This window comes from Sminthopsis crassicaudata, chromosome 4, assembly GCF_048593235.1.
Source record: "Sminthopsis crassicaudata isolate SCR6 chromosome 4, ASM4859323v1, whole genome shotgun sequence".
Classification (NCBI taxonomy): Eukaryota; Metazoa; Chordata; class Mammalia; order Dasyuromorphia; family Dasyuridae; genus Sminthopsis; species Sminthopsis crassicaudata.
Window position 1 is genome coordinate 431289242 of NC_133620.1, and position 21877 is coordinate 431311118.

General features: G+C 35.4%; 1 protein-coding gene across 1 annotated transcript in view; it reads left to right on the plus strand.

The window, feature by feature from the left end:
- The window catches only part of CAPZA1 (capping actin protein of muscle Z-line subunit alpha 1), a 40403-nt gene extending 21710 nt beyond the window's left edge, over positions 1-18693 (plus strand). The window contains exons 2-10 of the mRNA XM_074263073.1: positions 295-358; positions 1963-2014; positions 10550-10613; positions 11173-11379; positions 12266-12345; positions 13139-13217; positions 14939-15010; positions 16501-16563; positions 16963-18693. Of these exons, the coding sequence (XP_074119174.1) occupies positions 295-358; positions 1963-2014; positions 10550-10613; positions 11173-11379; positions 12266-12345; positions 13139-13217; positions 14939-15010; positions 16501-16563; positions 16963-17103 (822 nt within the window). The 3' untranslated portion in view covers positions 17104-18693. The remainder of the gene's footprint in view (positions 1-294; positions 359-1962; positions 2015-10549; positions 10614-11172; positions 11380-12265; positions 12346-13138; positions 13218-14938; positions 15011-16500; positions 16564-16962) is intronic.
- The last annotated feature ends 3184 nt before the right edge of the window (positions 18694-21877 follow it).

The following is a 21877-nucleotide window of genomic DNA, read 5'->3' on the forward strand; positions in this document are numbered from 1 at the left end:
ACCTGATTCATTTAGATAACTAATAACTTCGGGATATTTTCTGAAATCAAGACTTAAGAGATAATAAGTAAGATACAAATGTATATGAATTTTTTATTCTAGAGACTAAAGAGAAAAAAGAATTGAAATCCACTTTCCTGAATGTATTATTCTGTGATGAAAATTGATTTTTTCCCCTAAAGATTAGAATGATTAGATAAACACACATACCCCATAATCAGACATATGTTAATACTGTGACCATTTACATTAGCTACTATATCACTAATCATTAATTCTCTTCATTTCCTATAGGTACGGATAGCTGCCAAGTTCATCACTCATGCTCCTCCAGGAGAATTTAATGAAGTGTTTAATGGTGAGTAGTTAAACATCAGTGAGTGGTTAAATTGTTAAATGATAGCTTCATTAGAGAAAGAGAATGTAATAGCTTGACCTTGTATTTTTCTCTATCACTACAAATCATTACTTTAAATCTCCTCTAAGGCAAAATCTTTAATAACCCATAATACCCATATATCAGGATTCCATATCATCTTTTCTATTTACCTCAATCTCCAAAATATGAATGAGAATCAGAACTGAGCCCTTAGAACAAAAATTATCAAGGACTGACAAGAAACATATAGTCCCAAAATGTAAGACTCAGAATTTGAACCCAAATTATAGACAATATGAATTAAGAAATAAATAAGGATATGCCTGTGTTTTGATTTATTATTTGATTATTTCTTGAAATTCAAAAACAGACCATCCTGTGTTGTTATAAGTTTCCAGAATTTTCTATGCTCTTTGACCATAATTAAGTTCCAGTTTTCAATCTAGGGCAGTCACTTTATTTTAAGATTCTAGATAGGAATAGTACTGGAATACAAAAAATGTAATCAGTTTTTATAAATTTAAAAAAAAATCAGCATGTCAGCTCTTAATATTTCATGAATCAACCTAATGCAACAAAAACAGAATAAGATCAATAATCATTTACCATGCTGGCTAGCAAGTACTGATTATTGGAGTGGGAGGCACTAATTAGTCCCTCAATTCTCTATTTCTAAACATAAATGTCAAACAACTAATTCTGATACTTTCATTGCAACTAGAAAGTATTATTTAAACTTTGATTTTATATCATTTTAATCCTTAATCTTTTGAAATAAACCTTAGTCCCCTATTTGATATGCTAACAAAATATATATACTTCATTGAAGTATCATGAAGACAAATGAGACCAAAATATTAGACCAGAAGTCAAAAACTTTCCTGTGGTATGAGTGACTATTTTTAGGGCATTCCAGATGCTTATTTCTGCTTTCTAAGAGTTTTGAGAACTAGTATCCTATGGGTTTAGATTCCCTCTCTCTTTCATGTCCAGCAATCTGAGTTTAGTCACACCTATTTAAAAGTTTGACCCCCTATCATTGATCAGTGTGTCCAGTATTTTCAGAAGATTTCTTTTGTTTCCATCTAAATGAATGTATCAAGATCTTCTAAGATAACAAGGACCAAGAATATTAATCATAACTTAATTATAAAAAGATATTGGAGTAATGTCATTTGTTATAAAATCCTTTGAGAGAGGCCTTTGATAGTTTTTGTTTACACAGTATCTTCTTTGGAAGCAGTAGACATAAAGTCTGAGACAGTATAGCAGTATGGGTTAAGGACCTGCTTCAAGTCCTATCTCTGACTCATCCTGGCTGTGTGACCCTTGGAAGGTCACTTAATCTCATCCATCTAGGAAGTTTTCTAAGACTGTAAGTTACAAAGAAAGTGCTCATCTGCATGAAATCACAGATCCAGTTTCTATGACTATTCCTGTACTTAGAATTTATTTACAATTGTTAACAGATGGTAATATATTCATACTAATATTAGCTATATGATGCCTAATAACCTAACCTAGATGTTGCTAAAAAGTTTGGTATGTTCATCCTTTTCTCAATCTTTTCATTTCCCTCCCAGATGTCCGGTTATTACTTAACAATGATAATCTTCTCAGGGAAGGGGCAGCTCAGTAAGTATTTTTTAAAATCTACTTTAGTCTACCTAACTTTAATGTTGAATACTTTATTTGTAGAGAACCAGACCTAATAAACAGCCAATAAAAATTTGTTAAATACTGTGTACCAGGCACTGTGCTAAGCAATGTTAATTTGCATCTAGTGAGTGATTATAGTGAATATACTATATTCAGTTCAAGTGTAAGTATATTACTAGTTCAGAAAAAGTTAGAATAATTTTAAAAGATTTTCAGGTTACCTCTCAAAAAGTTTCTGACAAAAAATCTAGAACTTTAGTGCCCCATGCAACACATAGACCATCTATAACATTTTAGATAGCTGTCCTTCAGCAGTTAATTATAAATTGTTTATATCTTTAAGAGTTCATAGAGATCTTACACAGAATCATTAATAATATTGTCATCAAGATACACCACAAAATTATATAATAACTTCAGACTTAATGCCTAAATTAGACTTCATAAAATCTTAGAGCAGTTAAGAATCTCAGATGTCATTCAGTCTAGCCTTTTACTCAGTGTAAGAACAACATCCCTTCTAGGTAGAGCAGTCTTCCCATTTTCATTTATTTAAACTTGTCAAGGTTTATCTAAAATAAAAAAGCTTTTGCCTAGTGTGTTATAAATAAACTAGAATATAAAGCACTATTTTAGGCACCATGTATATGCTTTGGAATGGAAATCATATCTGGACCAGAAAGATCAGATACAAGAAAACAAATTTCAAGAAGTATGTCCAATTATTGTTTATGAGTGGAGGATATGTAAGTGATGAAACATAGAAGCAATATTGGTCAAGAGAACTGAATTGGCCAGTTCTTAATACCTAGAATTCTAGTCTGCTGTAATGCTCCCCATTACAAAGTCCTACTTTACTACCTCACAAAGTAGCTTGCTCAATTTTCAGGCAGGTATAATTTTTCAAAAATTCATCTAATTTCAATGGAAATTTGCCTACAACTTTCACTCGTTGATTTTAAAATAACAACAAAAATAATCTTTTTTACATGTCACTTTTTTAAAAATTAATTATATATATATATATTTTTGACAGTATATATATGTATGAGTAATTTTTTTACAACATTATCCTTTGTACTCACTTCTGTTCCGAATTTTCCCCTCCTTCCCTCTACCCCAACCCCTAGATGATAGGCAATCCCATATACATGTCACTTTTTAAAATTAATAAATTGTTTCAATCCTTCATACAAATCTCCAATTCACAATTCAATTCCCCATTATGTACAACCTCTCAAAACAGTTGAAATTGTTCTTTGCCACCTTACAAACTAGTAACTCATGCTATATGTACTTTAGCTGTTTGTCATTTCTTAAAAAGCAAGTCATATGCTTTAACTTTAATCAATAGTAATAACAGTCTTACTAAGAAGTGTTGCTATGTAAAGTTATCTTTATGTACATCCCTATTATGTTTGTTCCCTTCTTTGTGGTCTTTTTATCATATTTAACAGTTACATGACTTTCTCCTCAGACATTCTGAGAGATTCTGTACCATATTTGTAATAATCTTCATCTGATGATGTTATATATTTTTAGTCATTCCCTCAAGCATCAGCTAGAGCTGCACATCTTCCAGGTTGGTCTACTTAGTAATGAGTGTAACAAAAGTATTAGTTCTTCTTTCTAATAACATAGCATAATTCATGTTAGTTTTTTTTAGCAGCCAAATCATACTATTTGCTCTTATTAAGCAAAACCCCAAAACCTTTTCTCTTCTTTTCTTTCCCTTTTGGACCCAATATGTGATTTCATCTTTTTTAGAAAGGCTTCTAGTGAAGAAATTACCTCCATTAGTGTCAGTTGGCATCTGCTCTGCAGTTCATGTTCTTAGAATAGTGGAACATTGAGAGGCTCAATGACTTACCTGGAGTCACACATCCATATTTGTTTCACAGGCAGGACTGGAATCTATTTCTTGACAACTCTGAGCCTAGCTCTCATCTCCAATGCCACAGATTCTTCTCGGCACCTAAAATATTTGCTGTTATAATAGGTCTTGTATAAAGTAACTTTTGGGACTCCAATAGAAATTTTTCATTTTTCCTATCAAATTTTATTTTGTTCCAGTTCATTAGAGATCTTTTAAAATGTTGATTGAGTAATCTATCATTATCCCTTTCAGCTTTGTGTTTTTTGCCCATTTGTGTCCATTCTTCCCCTCCCCCCCAAGGCTGGGGTTAAGTGACTTGCCTAGGGTCACACAGCTAGGAAGTGTTAAGTGTCTAAGACCAGATTTGAACTCAAGTCCTCCTGAATTCAAGCCTGGTGCTCTATCCCCACTGCGCCACCTAGATGCCCCTTTGCCCATTTGTTAAGCTTAGAAAAGTTTTTCCCCCTTCATAACTAATCCATCACCAACTCCTGTTGGTTCTGTCTCTGTACCATCTCTTACATCCCTTTCTCATCATTGTACCCTATATCGGTTTCATTTCCTGACTGAACTAAAATAAATTCCTACTTTGTCTCAATGCTTTCAGTCACTCCCTCTCTACTCTATTCTTTACAGAGATGCCAAAGGGACAGGTCTGATGATGTCATACTAATATGCAAAAGCCCTCAATAACTTCTCATTGCCATCACTTAAGATCCTCTCATCTGGTTTCAGTTTTATTTCAATATTATTTCTCTTCGAATGCTCTGCATCCCAGCCAAACTGACTTTCTGGCTTTTCCCCTTGAAATAAATATGCCATCTTCCTTGTGTAAGGGGAATCAGATGGAATGCTAAGAGTAAAATAAAATGGCAAGATTCCCACCTCCCCACACACACTCTGGGCCTCCACCTGACTGACTGCTCAAAGTGCAGTCTCTTAGAAAGTCACCAGGTGGGGCTCTGAGCTCAAGCTGCTCCTGTTTCCTTTTTCTCTCTCAGAAAGGCATAACCTGCCTTTGCTAGGTTCTCCCACTTTGAGATTTTCTTTTAGTGATTGGCCTAGATAGGTTTAAAAATACAAATGGTAGCATGTAAACTCTTCAAGAATCATTCTGTTTTCCTCTTTTGTATTCCCAATTCCTGGCACTGTTGCTGCCCATTGTCACTGCTTAATAAGTGTTTGTCAACCAGTAGCTTGTATCATATCAAAATGCCTATTCTATTCTGTTAAGCTTATTTTCTTCCTGACTTCATATAAGCCAGAAGATTACATACTTACATTATAGATTTAAAATACATTTACTGTGCAGAATTGTAAAAATACTGTATTAAAACTCTTCAGTACCTGCTGCAGTAAAAATCTGAAATTCCGATTCTTCAGTGGTTGCCATAGTTCCTATTAAGGTCTGAGTTCTACACTAACCCTTTCAGATAGGCCCCTAAGGACTCTCTGCAGAGGAATATTCTCAGGCATCTCTCCAGTACCAAAGTCACAAAGAAAATTGCTAGAGTCTCTCTACTCAGTGGAAGGTATCCTCTACATTCAACCAGTCTGTGTCTAAAATGTACTCCCTCTTCATCTCTGCCTTTTAAAATCTTTTTCTTCCTTCACCATTCAACTCAGTTGCTATTTTCTCAATGAAATCTACCTTGATGCTACCAATGGAAAGTGTTAGGGGACTTGGCCTTTTTATACTCTGCTTTGTATTAATGCTTGTTTATTAATATGTTGCCTTACTAGCAAAGGAATATAATCTAGAGGTCACAAACTCTATGCTTTTTAATTTTTATATCTCTAGTCTTAGCGCCCATGTTTAGTAGGTATTTAATAAGTCTTTTATGTCTTCATGTCATTTAACATACCTCTAGAGGTTATGAATTATTAATCAACTCTTTTTGTAAAGTTGTTCAACAAACTGTAAATCCTTCCAATTATTCTATCACCTAAACAGAATATCTCGATGTTATCCAAGGTATGAGGTCACAAAGAGTCTAAAAACTAAATGGTGGGCAAGAAACTGCTCTTGGTAGCTGAAAACCCTAATTTTTGGCCCATCTCCCCATTGAGAAGGGACAATTAATGTCACCATGAACACATTAAGCCCCAATTTTGGCGATATTACTTTATATTGAGACTTTTTTTTTTTCCCCTTTTAAAGGCTCTAGACTCAATGGATTATCTCTAACTGGGCTGAAGTTGGCTTCTGTATGGTAGAAACTCTATTTAGGTAGTGCTGGTATTGAAGTTAGGAAGACTTGGATTTAAATCTTATTGTGGACATTTACTCATTTCTTCATCTCCAAAATGAGGCTAATAATAACACTTGCTTCACAGACTTGCTATAATGATAATGTCTTGCTGTTTTGATTACCCAGGCTCCCTTTTACAAGATTTTGAGTTCCAAATTTTTTTCCTCCTTCTCTCCCTAAAACAATAAGTAATCTGATATAAATCATCCATGTACAGTGTCCTTTGCACCAAGTTTCAGAATAGTCCTGGCGGGATCCTGCAATTGAACCTCCTAGGATAAGACTGACAGTGTCCAGGAGTCCTGTTTCTCCCTCCTCTTTCCCCTCCCTGACACAGTAGGGGTAAGGGGTTGTTCCTTTGGAAAAAAGTTTTCTGGTACCAGCATGGCCCCAGTGTAGTAGGTGATGCTAAGGAAAGGCTGAGGAAGGTGGGAGCTGGATGGTTTCCTTTTCTGGTCCTTACTATAACTCTCCACCAGTTGCTTACAGGAGAAAGAAAAACCAAAAAAAGTCTGGTTTGCTCAGATGATAGTGGGTACTCAATTCCAGCACACAGAATAGTTACCATTGAGCACTTGGATCTGTGGCCCAGAGCAACAACTGCTTTTTTCATACTTAAGGGCCATCTAGATGTAATGAGATGAGTGTGTGGTATTGATCAGGGATGGTGTGAAAATATGACCGGTGTCTAGTTGGTAGGGAAAGGCCCTTCCCTTTGGTGCATCAAGCTTTCATGGATCCTGCCAGGAAAGAAGGACTAACTTGCCACGCTGTTTTCTCTGGTAGGATCCTGAACACCAGTCTAACAGGTGATTGAGATTAGCTCTTATAGAGCCTCTTGACCAATGAGAGGTGGAGACTGCTGCAATAGGGCCGTCTGTGTTTTGGAGGTGATAATTGACATTACTGGTACCAGTCAGCTGCAGCTCAAAACTTTGATATAACACGTCACAGGATCTCAAGTCTGAGTGTGACAGTTATTGTCCACCCATATTTCATTGAGTAGTTGCTCACGCTGACACCTTTGCCTAATACATTGACAAGGTTTATAGTGAAACTGCTTTAGGTACCAAGGCAGAAAATACTTAGGGAGCAAGAAAACTGGGCTGTCAGCCTGACAGCCACTAAGAGGCTGTATAAGAGTTTCCCGTGCTAGAGCTCAAAAGACTTTCCGAAGGTTGACAAGGGGTTGATGGTAGCAGCAATGCATGTTTTGAATGAAATAACAGCGGGAATTTTTTTAATTTTTTTTTTTAAGGTATCCTTTTAAATCAGTACTTCTCTTTTCCCTGTTTGGTTTTTAATAAAACAATTTATATAGGCATTTCTGTAAAAATGAGCATGAGGAACAAGAACTACATTAGGGGAACCAAATAAGAAAAAGGGGGCAGTGTGACCACTACATCAGGCACAGCTCTAACACTTGGATAGTTGTATTTCATTACCTAGGCTATTATAGGGAGGCAGGAGAGAAGTGACAAGCTTGAACTATAAGATTCGATCCTTTTTTTTTGAGGTTGAAATGTGGATCTGTATGCTTTAGTCAGGTTTACATATGAGTGACTCAACTATGGTATCAGACTATGCTACTCAGCTATGCTCCTAGAGTATATCTTCTTGAGACATATGTTTAAGTGTTTTTAACCTATATTAAATGATTGTATTGAACATAATTTAGGTAACATTTCTTTTACTTAGTCTCCATTCTTGTAGCTTTAAATCATATTGACATTCAGCTCTCTCTTGCTTGTTTTTTTTTTTTCCTGTGAGTATTTTTCATAAAGTATTCTTAGAAACAAATGTGTTTTGGGCTCCATTTATAATTTTTTCTTTATGCTACAACCTGTGCCTGTTTTCTGTTATAAGACTTAGCAAAAGGAAATTATTCATTTAGAAATCATGAAATTTGCTGAAGTAGGAAACCATACTTAAGGGGAGTTGGGAATGAGACAGCTTAAAACATGCTGGGTATAGTCTTCACATCTTTTATCATTTGGTGAATAATAAAAGTGTAGGAAACAAGCACTCTTTTTATTCAATTGTGCTTGATTATTTACAAGGTTCACAATTTCTTGTTGTTTTGGGCTATTGTTGATTTTTGTTCTTTAAAAAAAGATAAGGTTTAATTATCTTGTTGGGGAAATTCATTTATTGTCTTGGTTTCTTCTGATAGGCCTTACAAATAGGGATTTCTGAGATGTCTGGGGGTAGGAGCAAGGAACAAAAAAGATAGACTTGTTAAGTGAATTCTGGCAAAGGACTAGTGATTTCCAGTAAATAAAGAGCTCAGAGCAAAACTATTTACTTGTATCATTTGATCTAGTTTTGTTAGCTCCATTTATAGTGGTTATTAGATAACCAGAAGCCAAGACAGATATAATTCCATAATTCCTCAACAAAGCAAATAAGCAAAATTCTTTTCCTTTGAGTCCCTTAATAATACTTTTAAAAATGTATTGTTTGGTGATTATAGTTTTTTTTCTGGTTAATTATTGTGGCATTCTATGTAAACAATAAGCATTGTTAAATGACTGCTCTGTATAAGAGAACAAGGAATTTGGAAAATAGGAATTTTTCCTATTTTCTGACTTCTGACCATACATATAGCTATAGTAGAAGCAAGCCATTTAACCTCTTAAGGCCCCAAGAGCTTCTCTAAAGCTATGTATTAGAAAGAGTTACTGATTTGCATTAACAGAAGGATATAGTTACCACACTGGGAGTTCTGAAATGTAGAAGTTCCCAAGTTTGGACTGACACCCCTCCTACTCCCAACAACAACAACAACAATGCCCCAAACTCTGTATCTGCTACTTACTTTACTGCTATACACCATGATAGACCACTTACATCTCAAGGCCTCAGTTTTTTTATCTATAAAAATAAAAGATTGAGCTAAATGATTTTTGGTGGCTTCTCTTCTCAGAAGTTAAGACCTTATAATTCAAATATAAATTAGAATTTGATTAAGTATATTGAAAAACTTGAAGTGGGAAAAGAGATTGGAGGAAAGAAAGATTTACATCTTGAAGTAATGGTTCTTAAACTATTCCTTTAAAAAGAGAGATTTACTTCAACAGTAATAGATTGGAGATGTGGGATAAGGGGAGTGGAGCAGAATAGGAAGAAGAGAGGAAGAACATTTCATGGGAAAATGTGTGCAAGTACATGGAGGGAGGAAAAAGAGATGGAAAATAATCCAGAATCCAGTTTGCACAAAAACTAGATGAATATAGGTTGGAGTCAGTTAATAGAAGATCTTGAAAACTAGGCTAACAAGTTTATATTTTGTACTGTAAAAATGGGAAGACCCTTAAGACTTTTATGGAGATGAATTCAGATGGAGTCAGAGCCTTGGGAATTGTATCAGTCTTCCTTCTAGTCCAGCCCTCCTAGCTGTCCTCCAGGGAAGAGACTCCTATAGAGAAAGAGTTAGCTATCCCCTCCACCTTCTGGCCAACTGCCACCTACAAGTTAGGCAGACCAACCTAACTGTGGCTTAAGGGAGAGGTAGGAACCTCAGGCACATCAAACCACAATCAGTAGCTCCTCTCAGATTCTAGGGAAGATAAGTTAAGAATCCAGAATTCAAGAATCTTGGGAATAAATAACAGGACACTCCAGATGACCTGGTGCTGCTTCTAGTCTGGGCTACACAGCCATCCATCTGTGAGGGCAGAAATTGTTGGAAGAAAGGCTTGCCTTTCTCACAATTAATAATGCCAAATATTGATCAGCTGCCACCAGGAGCTCACAGGTAAGCTCAGGAGCCCTATTGGGCAGTACTCCCGATTTCCCACCACTAGGTCTAGCATAACCCTCACAGCCAGAGTGCCATAAGCCACAGCTCCTGAAGACCCAGGAAAGAAAGCTCTTTCTACCAAAGTCCTTGGCACTGTGAAATGACTTACCATCAGTAACTGATAAGACTTTATCAGTAAAAATAACATTAAAGATGGCACATTACCATCAACTTTGCTACTGTGCCTTAATGATTATGGAACGTTTCTGTTTGATTTACATCTGAAATCTTTTGTTTATATTGTCTGACCCATTAGAATGTGAGCTGTTTGTGGACAGATTGATTTTTTTTTTCTCCTTTTGTCACCACTCAGCACAATGCCTGGCACATTGAAGTTGCTCAATAAATGTTTATTGGTTGACTAAATGAGTTAAAATAACTGAGAGCTAAATTGTTCAATCTTTGATATTTTTACTTTATTGTTAAAGACAAGACTGAGAGTCTGATCCAGGCAGCAAAATTATACAGTGCTATAATTATTAGAGTATTTTTCAAAAGTTACTTTTCCTTCTTTTAAAAACTTCCATAGTTTTTGGTGTACCATTAGTCTTATTGAGTTATTTGTTTACATTTTTTAACAGTGCATTCGCCCAGTATAATATGGATCAGTTCACTCCAGTGAAGATAGAAGGATATGATGATCAGGTAAATATCTGTTCCTGATTGAGAGATCTCAGCAAAAGCAAAAGCAGATGTTTGAAAGTCAGCTCCTAGTAAAGCCTAAATTAGGCAAAACTAAACTTTTATGTTATTACTCAATGAAAATTAGTTTTAATTGTGACCCTATGTACAAGTTTTCCACTGGAAGTGTCCATAGTGATGGGGAAGGGTCATTTAAACAAGTGAGCAGAACAAATAGAATGAGAGGTAATCATTCATGCAGTACTGCCTATTTTCTAGTCATCCATCTCTCTCCTTATATAAGGGGGGGAAAAAGAGTCGAATAAATGGCAAATAATAGAATTTTAAGATTTACGGATTGCTTGCTCTCTAAGGATGGGGATGGAGAGGAAAAAATAAATTTGCAACATAAGGTTTTACAAAGGTTAATGTTGTTGAAAACTATCTTTGCATGTATTTGGGAAAATAAACTACTTTTTTTTTAATAGCTTTATCTTGTGCCTATGAGAATTTTCAAAATTAATGTTAAGCAAAATGTCATTTTTAACATATTTATGTATATAAATTTTGTTGTGTTTGAAAGGTTTTAATTACAGAACATGGTGATTTGGGTAGTGGCAGATTTTTAGATCCAAGAAATAAAGTTTCCTTTAAGTTTGATCACTTACGGAAAGAAGCAAGTGACCCCCAACCTGAGGATATAGATGGAGCTCTGAAGTCATGGAGGGAATCCTGTGACAGTGCATTAAGGGCCTATGTGAAAGATCATTATTCCAACGGCTTCTGTACTGTTAAGTATCTGTTTATTTCATTATTATATAAATTATTTTTCTATATAAGCATTTACTTGGTCCATTGGAACGATGGCCTACAGTTTATCAACTACTTATTTAGGAGTTCTGTATTTTGTTACTTGAGTCACTTTTGAAAAAAATGGTATAAATTGTATAGCATCACCAGATGCCGCTACATTAATTTTTACATCCATATCAGATTTGTGCTATTTTCATATCAGTAATGACAATTCCTAACTAGAATGGTAGAAAATTCTTAAGTTGGATGTGGACAAAATGTCAGAATAAGGTTTTTAGGAAGAGCCATTGGCCATATGTATGATTCTTTGGGAGGTACTTGTCCTTGATAAAATAAAAAGATTTCAGAAAAGAAATCGTGTGTGTGTGTGTGTGTGTGTGTGTGTGTACGAACATATATAAGTACACATACATTCAAAACAAATGGTGATGGTAAGAATGCCTTTAAAATGATAGCTGTCAGGGAAAAAAACATCTGTAAACATTGACTCAAGAGACTTGTGTTTGAATCTTTGTTTCATTATTTATTGAGTTTAAAATTTCTTATATGTAAACTGGAATCAAAATATTTTGCATCACTTAACATTGTATATTCATTGTGAAGAAGCCTAAAATCCGAAATAAATTTGAGTGATTTCAGTATGCCATGAGTTTTGCAGTAAATTTTTAGGACCTTAGAAAAGGCTTAGTTATAGTTCCTGCTCCCTATCCACCTCTGTTTTATAACTAATACTTTTGTCATACTGTAGGTCTTAGTGGTTTTATCATTTAAGATTTACCCATCCAAAGCAGTATTATGTGGACAAAGTTCAATAGAGCTTTATGTTGCCTCAATCTGATTTTTTTTTTTTCTTTCACAAATAGGTTTATGCTAAAATTATAGATGGGCAGAAGACTATTATTGCCTGTATTGAGAGCCACCAATTTCAGCCTAAAAATTTCTGGTAAGAATGTAGAGGCTATATATTTTTACTGCCTTACGTGGTCATCCTAATCCAGCATCTTCTGTTCTGTCTCTCTGTCTGCCTTGCTGCTTAATGTTCATAGAAGTAAACTAGGACATGGAGGTAGGGGGGTGAGTACTGGATTTGAAGTCAGAGGATCTGCCAGCTCTTGGTGTGTCTTGGCTGTGCCTCTTAACTATCACTTAATGAACCACATGAATTTAGGCAAAACAGCTTTCCCTATGCGTCAGTTTTCCTGTTGATTGATAAATAAGGAGTAAAGCCTACACTGCCTTATATAGTTTTTGAAAATAGTATAGCGGGGGCAGCTAGTGGCACAGTGGACAGAGCACCAGCTCTTGAATTCAGGAGGACCTGAGTTCAAATCTAGCCTCAGACACAACACTTCCTGGATGTATGACCTTGGGCAAGTCACTTAACCCCAATTGCCTCAGCCAAAAAAAAAAAAAAAAAAAACCACTATAGAAATGTGGATCATTGCCATTGCTGTTTTTCGCTTCTCTCAGTTGAATGAGAGCAGAAATTAATCTTATTGACAAAGTCACTGGTTAGCAGTGCTTTGTTCTTGTAGTTTGTTGGGTTTTTTTTTTTTTTTTTTTTTAATGGTACTCTTCACAGAGAAGTGGTAAGTGAACTTGATATTTATATGACTACATCTTGAATCCAAAGTTTGGTTGGTATATCATCCTGCCCTATCCATTGACAAGTCAACCTTTCTTTTTCTTTTTTTTTCTTTTCATTTACTCTCTAATTACATTTTGGTCTGACCTAGGAATGGTCGTTGGAGATCAGAGTGGAAGTTTACCGTCACACCACCTACAGCTCAGGTAGTTGGAGTGCTAAAGATTCAGGTAAGGTCAACTGACCAAAAGATAGCGACTCTCAGAAAATGAAATTTCTTCATACTTGAAAACTTGATTACATTCTGTTTAAGTGTGCCTTTAAAAGTTAGTCCAGAATTTGGATTTTGTGATAAGAAAATGGATATAGGCTAAAAAGACAGCAAGTTTTTGTCATGTCCTGAGTTAGAATGACTTGATGTGGAGACTAGTTTTTTATAGTAGCAACTGAGAAGGCACAAGTTTAGATTTCTTTCCCAAAGCAGTACTGGGGTCAGATGAGAAAAAGATATGTGGGTTTTTGTTTTTTGTTTGTTGTTTTTTTGTTGTTGTTGTTGTTTGTTTTGGTTTGGTTTGGTTTTTTTGGGGGGTGGGGAGAGGAGTTCAGGAACTTTTAGTGTTGAGAGAATGGATTGTGACTTTAAGGAATAATATGTTTTTATTAGGATAAATAAGCAAAAAGGAAAAATAAGGTCTAAGCAAGAGTTGGGAAAGATACTATCAATATAAGATGTCTTAATTTTGAGCTAAAATTCAAAACTGGGAGATTTTTGAGCTCAGTAAGTAAATGTTTACTGAGTAGCTGTCAGGGGCCAGATGCTTCAAGGAATGCAAGCAAGAAATAGACATAATTTCAGATAGTGAGAATTTAAGAGTTTAGTAATAGGATAGGACCAAGTAGGTAAAAGCTTAAACCTTGATGAGAATGACAAGGATAGTCATTTAATTAGAATTTAAATAGCAAAGGATCCTGAAAGACTGGCAAGATTTTCATCTTAAGATGGGATAAGTGAACTTTTTTTAAAAAAAACAACCAAAGAGAAAGCTGCCCTAAGACTTTTGAAACCAGACATCTTATGATGGTCCTTTTTCATTTATCCTAATAAGGGTCTTCGTCAAGAAAGATTCAACATCACTTAGTTTTTGCTCAAGCCTAGGGGTAAAACAAAGGTTGGGTTAAGCAGTGACTACCAGGCTTGTAATTCCAGTCACTGGAGAGGCTGAGGCTGGTGAATCACTTGAGCTCAGGAGTTGAGTTATAGTAGGATTAAAGTCAGTTGGGTGTTCACACTAAATCCATCACTAGTTGGGTGAGTCCTTAAAAGGATCAAATCGATGCAGTCAGGAATGGAGCAAGCCAGAGTGCCCATGCTATTACTATAGGATCAGGGTCATTGATGAGTACATTCAGCCTGGGTGACATAGGGAGACTTAGTCTCAAGGGGAAAAAAATTAAGCCGTGATTGATCCAGTTAAGGATCAGAGAAAAGACCACATAGCATATCTTTCTTTAAATGTTATCCCAAGATTGTCTTTTTTAAAAATAACATTTGTAATGTCAGTTAATGTTTATGCTTCACTGAACCTCCCTAATAAACCTTTAATAAGACTGACTTCTACAAAAATCCTTCTCTCATTTCTAAACTGTGCTTGTGGAACAAATAGGAAGTCTGGTAGGTTGTATGGTTTTAGAAGAATTTCAGAGTATCTGCCCAGAAGTAAACATCCAAATGTTAGCCACAGCAACTCATAAAGACTACTACTATATTAAGGTGGTGCATTCATTCTACTTTGATAGAGGCATTATGCATAGTGTTGAAATCAGAAGTCTTTTGAAGTTTCAAGAATTTCCATTTGCATTATTGTGAATAGTCTGTTCAAAGGTGATGATTTTTAGGTGATGATTCCTTATGACTTAGTTATTTAATTTATTCAAAAACTCCTTCATTCAGGTCCATTACTATGAAGATGGCAATGTTCAGTTGGTTAGTCACAAAGATGTACAGGATTCAATAACTGTTACTGTAAGTATGGAATGCCTCAAATCTCTTGTAATATTGCTGTGATCCCTGAAGGAACTAGTTTTCTAATTCAGAGCTGATCTTGAAATTTAACATAAACAGACATTCTGCTTTCAAGGTTTTAAAACCAGTCAGACCAGTTACCAATATAATCTTTGACTTAGAGCAATAGCAGTGACCCTAAGAATGGGATATTCCTTCTTTCTGAGATGATTGTAATAAATAAAAAATCTAGAAATCCCTTCTTTCTACCATTGCCAGAATCAGAATGTATTGACCAGTGAGATGGTCATTTGTTTCTTAGAAAGCAGTAATGTCTTTGATTGGGATTACATGGTATCTAGTATAGTAAGCTGCTCCTCTATTCATTTCAAAAAACTTCAGTAACTGATATACATAAAGCACTAATTACATCCCCCAGAGCTCCACTGAGAAAGTTGGGGAGCAGGAAAAATTTTTTACAATTATTGTGTCTGGAGCAATTGCACATAATGAAAAAAGGGTTAATGAGCTCTTGTGTCACCATGCAGGTATAGCCCCCCTATTTTGTGCCAAGGCCTCTGTTCCCTAGTTGATTAAAGAGGTGTAGCTAGCAACAGGAAAAGTCCTTGCTTCAGTACCAGTTTATGTGTAAATTTAAAGGAAGACCACGGACATCCAGTTATATAGGGGGAAGCAACCCATTTATGAGTCAAGATGCTGAAAACAAAATATCAAACAATAGACATCAGTATAAAACTTAATTGATAAGCAGTGGAGAAAAGGGGAAAAGAAGGTCAATATATACCTCAGACATACTCACATATATAGAATCCTACATACAGGCAGCAGCTCTGCATTTGGGGACACCAAAGATACAGGTCCATTCAACTAGAAAGGTATGCACCAAAGTGCTCTTCTGCAAGCAGGATCTTTCTATTCTGACTTTGGGGATCACTTGGAAGTTAGCCACTTTGCATGTCAAGGTTCAAGGCACATGGGATTTGGGGGCTGCAGAGGTAAAAGCAAATCTGTTGGAAAGACATTATTCTCAGGAACACAGCTGCACTAACCTTAAAAAATATTGCCAGTATTTTTCCACAAATAGATTCTATAAGCTATAGTCTCTTTTAAGGAGAGATTTTTAATATGTCTCAAGACCACCAGGCCTATTTTTATGGCAGTCCAGTGACTGTTCTTTTTACTTTTATCCTTTTCTTCTCAGTGATAGCAAGAAGATGAAAAGATAAGCAAAATCCATTTCATTTTTTAAAAATCTAAAATCTTTTAAGCCAAATAATGGTTAGTTGTCAACCTATCTTAAGCAGCAATTGTGGGAATTAATTGGTTAATTTATGTAGCTGGTGCTTCTATCACATCTTCTTGCACTAAGAATATTTACACAAGTGTATTCATGGTCTTTTCCATTGGAGATCAAATTTCCTATATTCAACGAACTTTTTATGTGTTGCTTATAAATAATTGTATTTATGCTTTTTCTTATCTCTTATTAGGATGATGTACAAACTGCCAAGGAATTTATTAAAATCATAGAACAAGCTGAAAATGAGTATCAGGTAAAATGATTTTTGGTAATTTATGTAGAGACATGAATCTGTATCTTAACATCTTTTATTATGCATCTATTTTCTTTAATATTAATATGTAGCATAAATTCTACTAGTCCAAGTTTTAAGAATCTTGTCTCTCTGAAATTCTTAGGTTTGCATTTCCCTTTGGTTCTATTTTTAAAATGCAACAAAGTGGAATTTTTAAATACTTCCACACTAGAGTTTCCTTGAACTACTTCAGTGATTCAATGTTTCAGTGAAACACTCCAAAAAAAATAAAAAGTTCTGTGATTTGGAGGCCACACAACTATCTCCTTTATTACTCAAGCTACTTTCTTAGTGCAGCCTGATCTGGTTTCAATTTCTATTCTAGAAACTTATCTATAAATCAATTATTTATTTCAGACCGCAATTAGTGAGAACTATCAGACGATGTCAGACACCACATTCAAGGCCTTGCGCCGGCAGCTTCCAGTTACCCGCACCAAAATCGACTGGAACAAGATACTCAGCTACAAGATTGGTAAAGAAATGCAAAATGCTTAAAGTAAAGTTCTTCAGTCGTAACATGCGAAAAAAGAAAAAAAGAAGAAAGAAAAGGAAAAGAAAAAAAGATTCAAAGTATAGTCTTATAAGTAGGTGGTTTCTAAACAAGTGAGGTATTTTGCTAGGGTTTTCAAAGTTAAGGTTTTCTAGCCTCTTGGAATACTGTTGAACCAATAGCATTGTCTCAATGTTTTTTTTGTGTGTGGTCCTTGCCATGTAACTTCCTATTGTGACTGTATCTACTTGTAGGATTTTTTTTTTAATTCATTTATTTTTAACATTAAAAAACAAACAAACAAAAAAAAAAAAAAAAAAACGAAAGAAAGAGAAAGGTATATCCTGGAGTTTATGTACTGGTTAGAAAATTTCCTAGCCATGAAAACCCCCTCACAAAGAGGCAGGTAATGTTTTCAGTACTTTCCCATCTTAATCTTTAATAGCACTTCCGGTACACCAGTGGTTTTTATTGATCAACCAGTAGCTTAAAGTATGCTGCAAAATATATCTACAGACATCCATATTCTTCTGACTGCTGATTGCCACTTAGTGGCATCCTGGCAACTGTAGATTTTTAAATATTTGGAATGGGGTTTTTAAGGTCCCTTTGATGGAAAAAAAGGGGTTTTCTGGAAATTCCATAATAACCAGCTTCTCTGGGGGAAATCTGGGGGTTTTGTGTTGTTGTTTATTTTTTAATCCAAAGACTTGAACCACATTCCCTCCCAGTGGATTTGTTTGCTTTCTTCCTTTTCTGAAAATTCCCTTCCTCCTAGTAACATGGTTGTTATAGGCATCTGCATTTTTAGAATATAGTTAACACATTGGTATATTTTTTTATATTCAAGAACTGCTGACACAGTCTGGATGTAGAAGAATAAATATTAAAACTTGAAAAATGCAGATGCCTAAGGAATAATAGGCATATTGTGCTTAATGCTTTGTGGCAGGTTACTAGAGTTTGTACTGTAAGTGTATGAATCAGACAAATGCATAAATCACAAATAAAAAACAAAAAAGATTTGCACCAAAGTAAGAAGAATACTTCTAAAGCAGTGTCTTTCTCTTGTTACCTGTTTCTTAATGTACTTAAAGGGAACACTGGCAATTCACTCTAAATGGTTTGTAAAACTTATTTGACATTCTTCTTCGGTCCTGCCTGCCAAAAGCTTAGGTAAGACTAATGCAGCAACCCTTCCAGGAGGATGAATGAAGAGAGGTGTTCCATAGCTCTCAAAACACTGGTACCGTGCATTTGCTAGAGCTGGTATCAGAACTCTGTATGATGAATTCATTCTACATTGTTTACACTTAGGTGATCAGGCCTTAACATGAGGTCATTTTTTTTTTTTTTAAACCAAGTGCTGTCTTCCTATCTCCAAATACACAACGAAAAGGAAGATATTTGTGCTTAAAGTGGCATTGTTTTTGTTCAATAACATAGTTAAGCAAGTGTTTCCAAAATGTCCCGTTACTTATGTAAACTTTTTTTCCAAAATAAAGTATATTTGTATTATTTGCCATTCATAATATTCATCCATATTACAAAACCCTCTGTACCTACTAGTAGAAATACAATGGTTTTGTTCTAAACCTGTTTGAGTCTCTATTTTATAATCCCTTCTGTTTCTGCTTACAAGGTGGGAAGTGAGATTGTCTGTCTTGGGTCTGATTTGAGAAGAATATTCAGGCCATCTGAATCTAATCTCTGCCTCTTAATTTTTACACTACCCTGCCTGAACTTTGAGAAACCTGAAGAAAACAGTTTAGTCCTGAGTGACCACAGTTAGTAATTGTCCATAGAACTTCCATTGATATTTATTGGAAAGCAACTATTTTCCCCTTAAATGTTTAGAGGTTCTAATTTACCTTTCTTTACCAGTCAAAACAGGCTAAGAGTGAATGAGAGGATATGTGTGGATGTGCAATCTTCACCTTTAAATTGGTTTTTTGGTTTGTTTTTTAGGTAGATTTCCATCCCACTCCACCCCCGAGGCAATTGGGGTTAAGTGACTTGCCCAGCGTCATGACCAGCTAGGATGAGTTAAGTGTCTGAGGTCAGATTTGAACTCAGGTCCTCCTGAATTCAAGGGCTGGTGCTCTACCCACTACACCATCTAGTTGCCCTTTTTATGTTTTTTTAAAAAGAGAGAGAGATTGTGGGTTTGTGGTCATGGGACTGAGCTGATTGTGTGACCTTGATGGGCATTGGTCTTTGAGGCAAGAAGATCTGAATTCAAAGTCTCAGACATTTACTAGCTTTCTGAGTCTGGACCAAATCACTTTAAGTGCTCTCTCATTAATAAATAAATGAAAACACTTTAGAAAATTGTGATGATTAAACGAAATAATCATTGTAAAACACTTAACATGATGCCTAGCACATAGTAGGCATGTAATAAATTATTCTTCCCTTTTTCTTTTCATCTTCCTTGCTTCTCTGGCCCTGTTTTTCCTTACCTGTAAAATGAGGAGATCTAGGTCAGTGTTCTCAAACTTTTGTTCTCATTATCTTTATAATAATTAAACATTATTGAAGATTATCAAAGAGTTTTTGCATATGTGCATTATATTTATAGATATTTACCATATTACAAATAAAAATAATTTTGAATTTGTAGGCCCTCTACAAAGGTTTCAGAGATCCTCAGGATTCTCTGGACCACACTTTGAGAACCACTGATCTAAATAAGTTTAGAAGCCCATTCTTTCTGCTCCAACATATGAATATGAATCCTTGAACTTTTTAAACAAGATGAAGTATATTATTACATGGACTTAGCTCTGAAGGTTGTTTTCACCCCCCATCCCCTCTTTTTTAACTATAGATATGTGGGAATAGCTTTTATCATGTTTCCCAGCCAAGAATTAAGAGGGAGTTTCTGTGCCTCACTTATCCCAAGGCCAGTTCAAATCTTCCTGTCTCCCAACAAAAGTAGCTCTGGGCAACATGTGTAACTTTTGTTGACCTCAAACATTCCTACCTCTGGTTTTGTATTCCTCCATGTCAGATGCCCCATTAATTTGTCTTTGCCCAGACAGTCCTCTTGCAAGAATTCTGAATCCCATGGACAACCATTTAAAGCATTCATTGACCACCTAATGGGGAAATCAGCCTTCTGATGCTTACTTCATGCCACTCTCCTATTTTTTATATCTTTCAGTTTATTGTTTGCATTCTTACAATGATTTGCATAATGATATTCCAAGGTAATAAACTTGCTATATAGAGAATTTTAGAGATATGAATAACTTTAGAGAATAGCTAGCAAAATCTGCCAAAGTGATTTGGACATGGAATGCTTTGGAGCCAACAGTACACCAATAGAGCCTTCAAATGCTAGGGAAAAGGGGAGTGTGAAATGCCCCTGGCACAAAAGGTACAGGAAATTTTGAAGCAAAACAAAGATTAAACCTATTTTAAAACAAAAGCAATTTCTTCATGAAATGTGTTTTTTTTGTTGTTGTTGTTTTTAATATTTTCTTGTTTTGATATTTTATAGAAAAATCTTCAACACCAAAAACACTAATGTCTAATCCTCTTCAGGCTACTCAGAGAAGTTTGGATGATTTGTCCAAAGTCATATGACTAGTTAATGGCAAAACCCCAAACAGAATTGCCTTTAGTGATGAAAACCATAGGCCAAGGCTTTACCCCTACACTTAAGATTTTGGCAGTGATGTTGAAAGGCTATTTGTTTAGCCAGGGCCTGAGTAGTTACACTTTAGTAAAATGAATGGTGAAAAAAGCATTTTATTAAGCCCTTACCATGTGTTAAGCATTGGGGATATAAATGCAAAAGCAAATACAGTCTGTGACGAACACTATAATAGAGGCAGAACAACATCCATCAGTTAATGATGGCCTAGGAAGGACACTCTGGTATGGAAAGATACAATGATGATGAATGAGACTGTAGGAGGAGAGTACATTACTGTCTCAGAAGTCAGTGGCAGAGTGGATCCTATTTCTAGAACTGGAGAAAAGGAGAGACTAGAGCTGTTAGCAAGAAGATGGTTAGAGAATAGCCGGTAAAGTGAAGCAAAGAAGTTCAGGAAATGAGGGAGTCATAGCCCAGGACTTGGTCTGAGACCTAACCCAGACAGCTAATCAATCCTCTTCTCATTTTTGTAAGTTGGAGAACAGGTCTTCATCAGCTTGTCTAGGGCTCCATGGGAGAGGAGGGCCAGGTTCAGATCTCTGCTTTGTTACTCTGGGTAGCCTTTTAGAATTCATTTGAGCTTGCGGGGTCTCTTTTTATTTGTAAAATAAAATCACCAATGAATGCCTGTTACAATTCGAATCTCTGATGTAATGTTCTAGGGGAAGAGCTCACCAATTTATCAAGATTCAGAGAATTATTATTAATTTAATAATTAATTATTAATTAATTAACTTATTCATGAAAAAGAAATCTAGATTCTAGACAAGAAAGGCCCTTGATTTTTCAGTGCCCTCAGGCAACTCGAGACTTAAATGATGGGAAAATTGTTGATTTGTTTTCCTATAGTTCCTCACAAAGAGCTACCAGATCGACTGAAATCTAGTCTGATACTTAAAAACAAAACAAAACCTCAAGATTTTAGTGGAAATACACTTTTCCAAATCAGGGAGATAGTCCTATTATATCCTTCCCTGTGATCAGTCAAATCAAATTACATTTATTATTTACTTTGTTTTTGGCACGATGCTAAGAATTAGGGAATTAAAAAAAAAAAAAATGAAATCAACTTTGACCTCCAAGGAGCTTTCATTCTGTTTTGTACACATACTGTA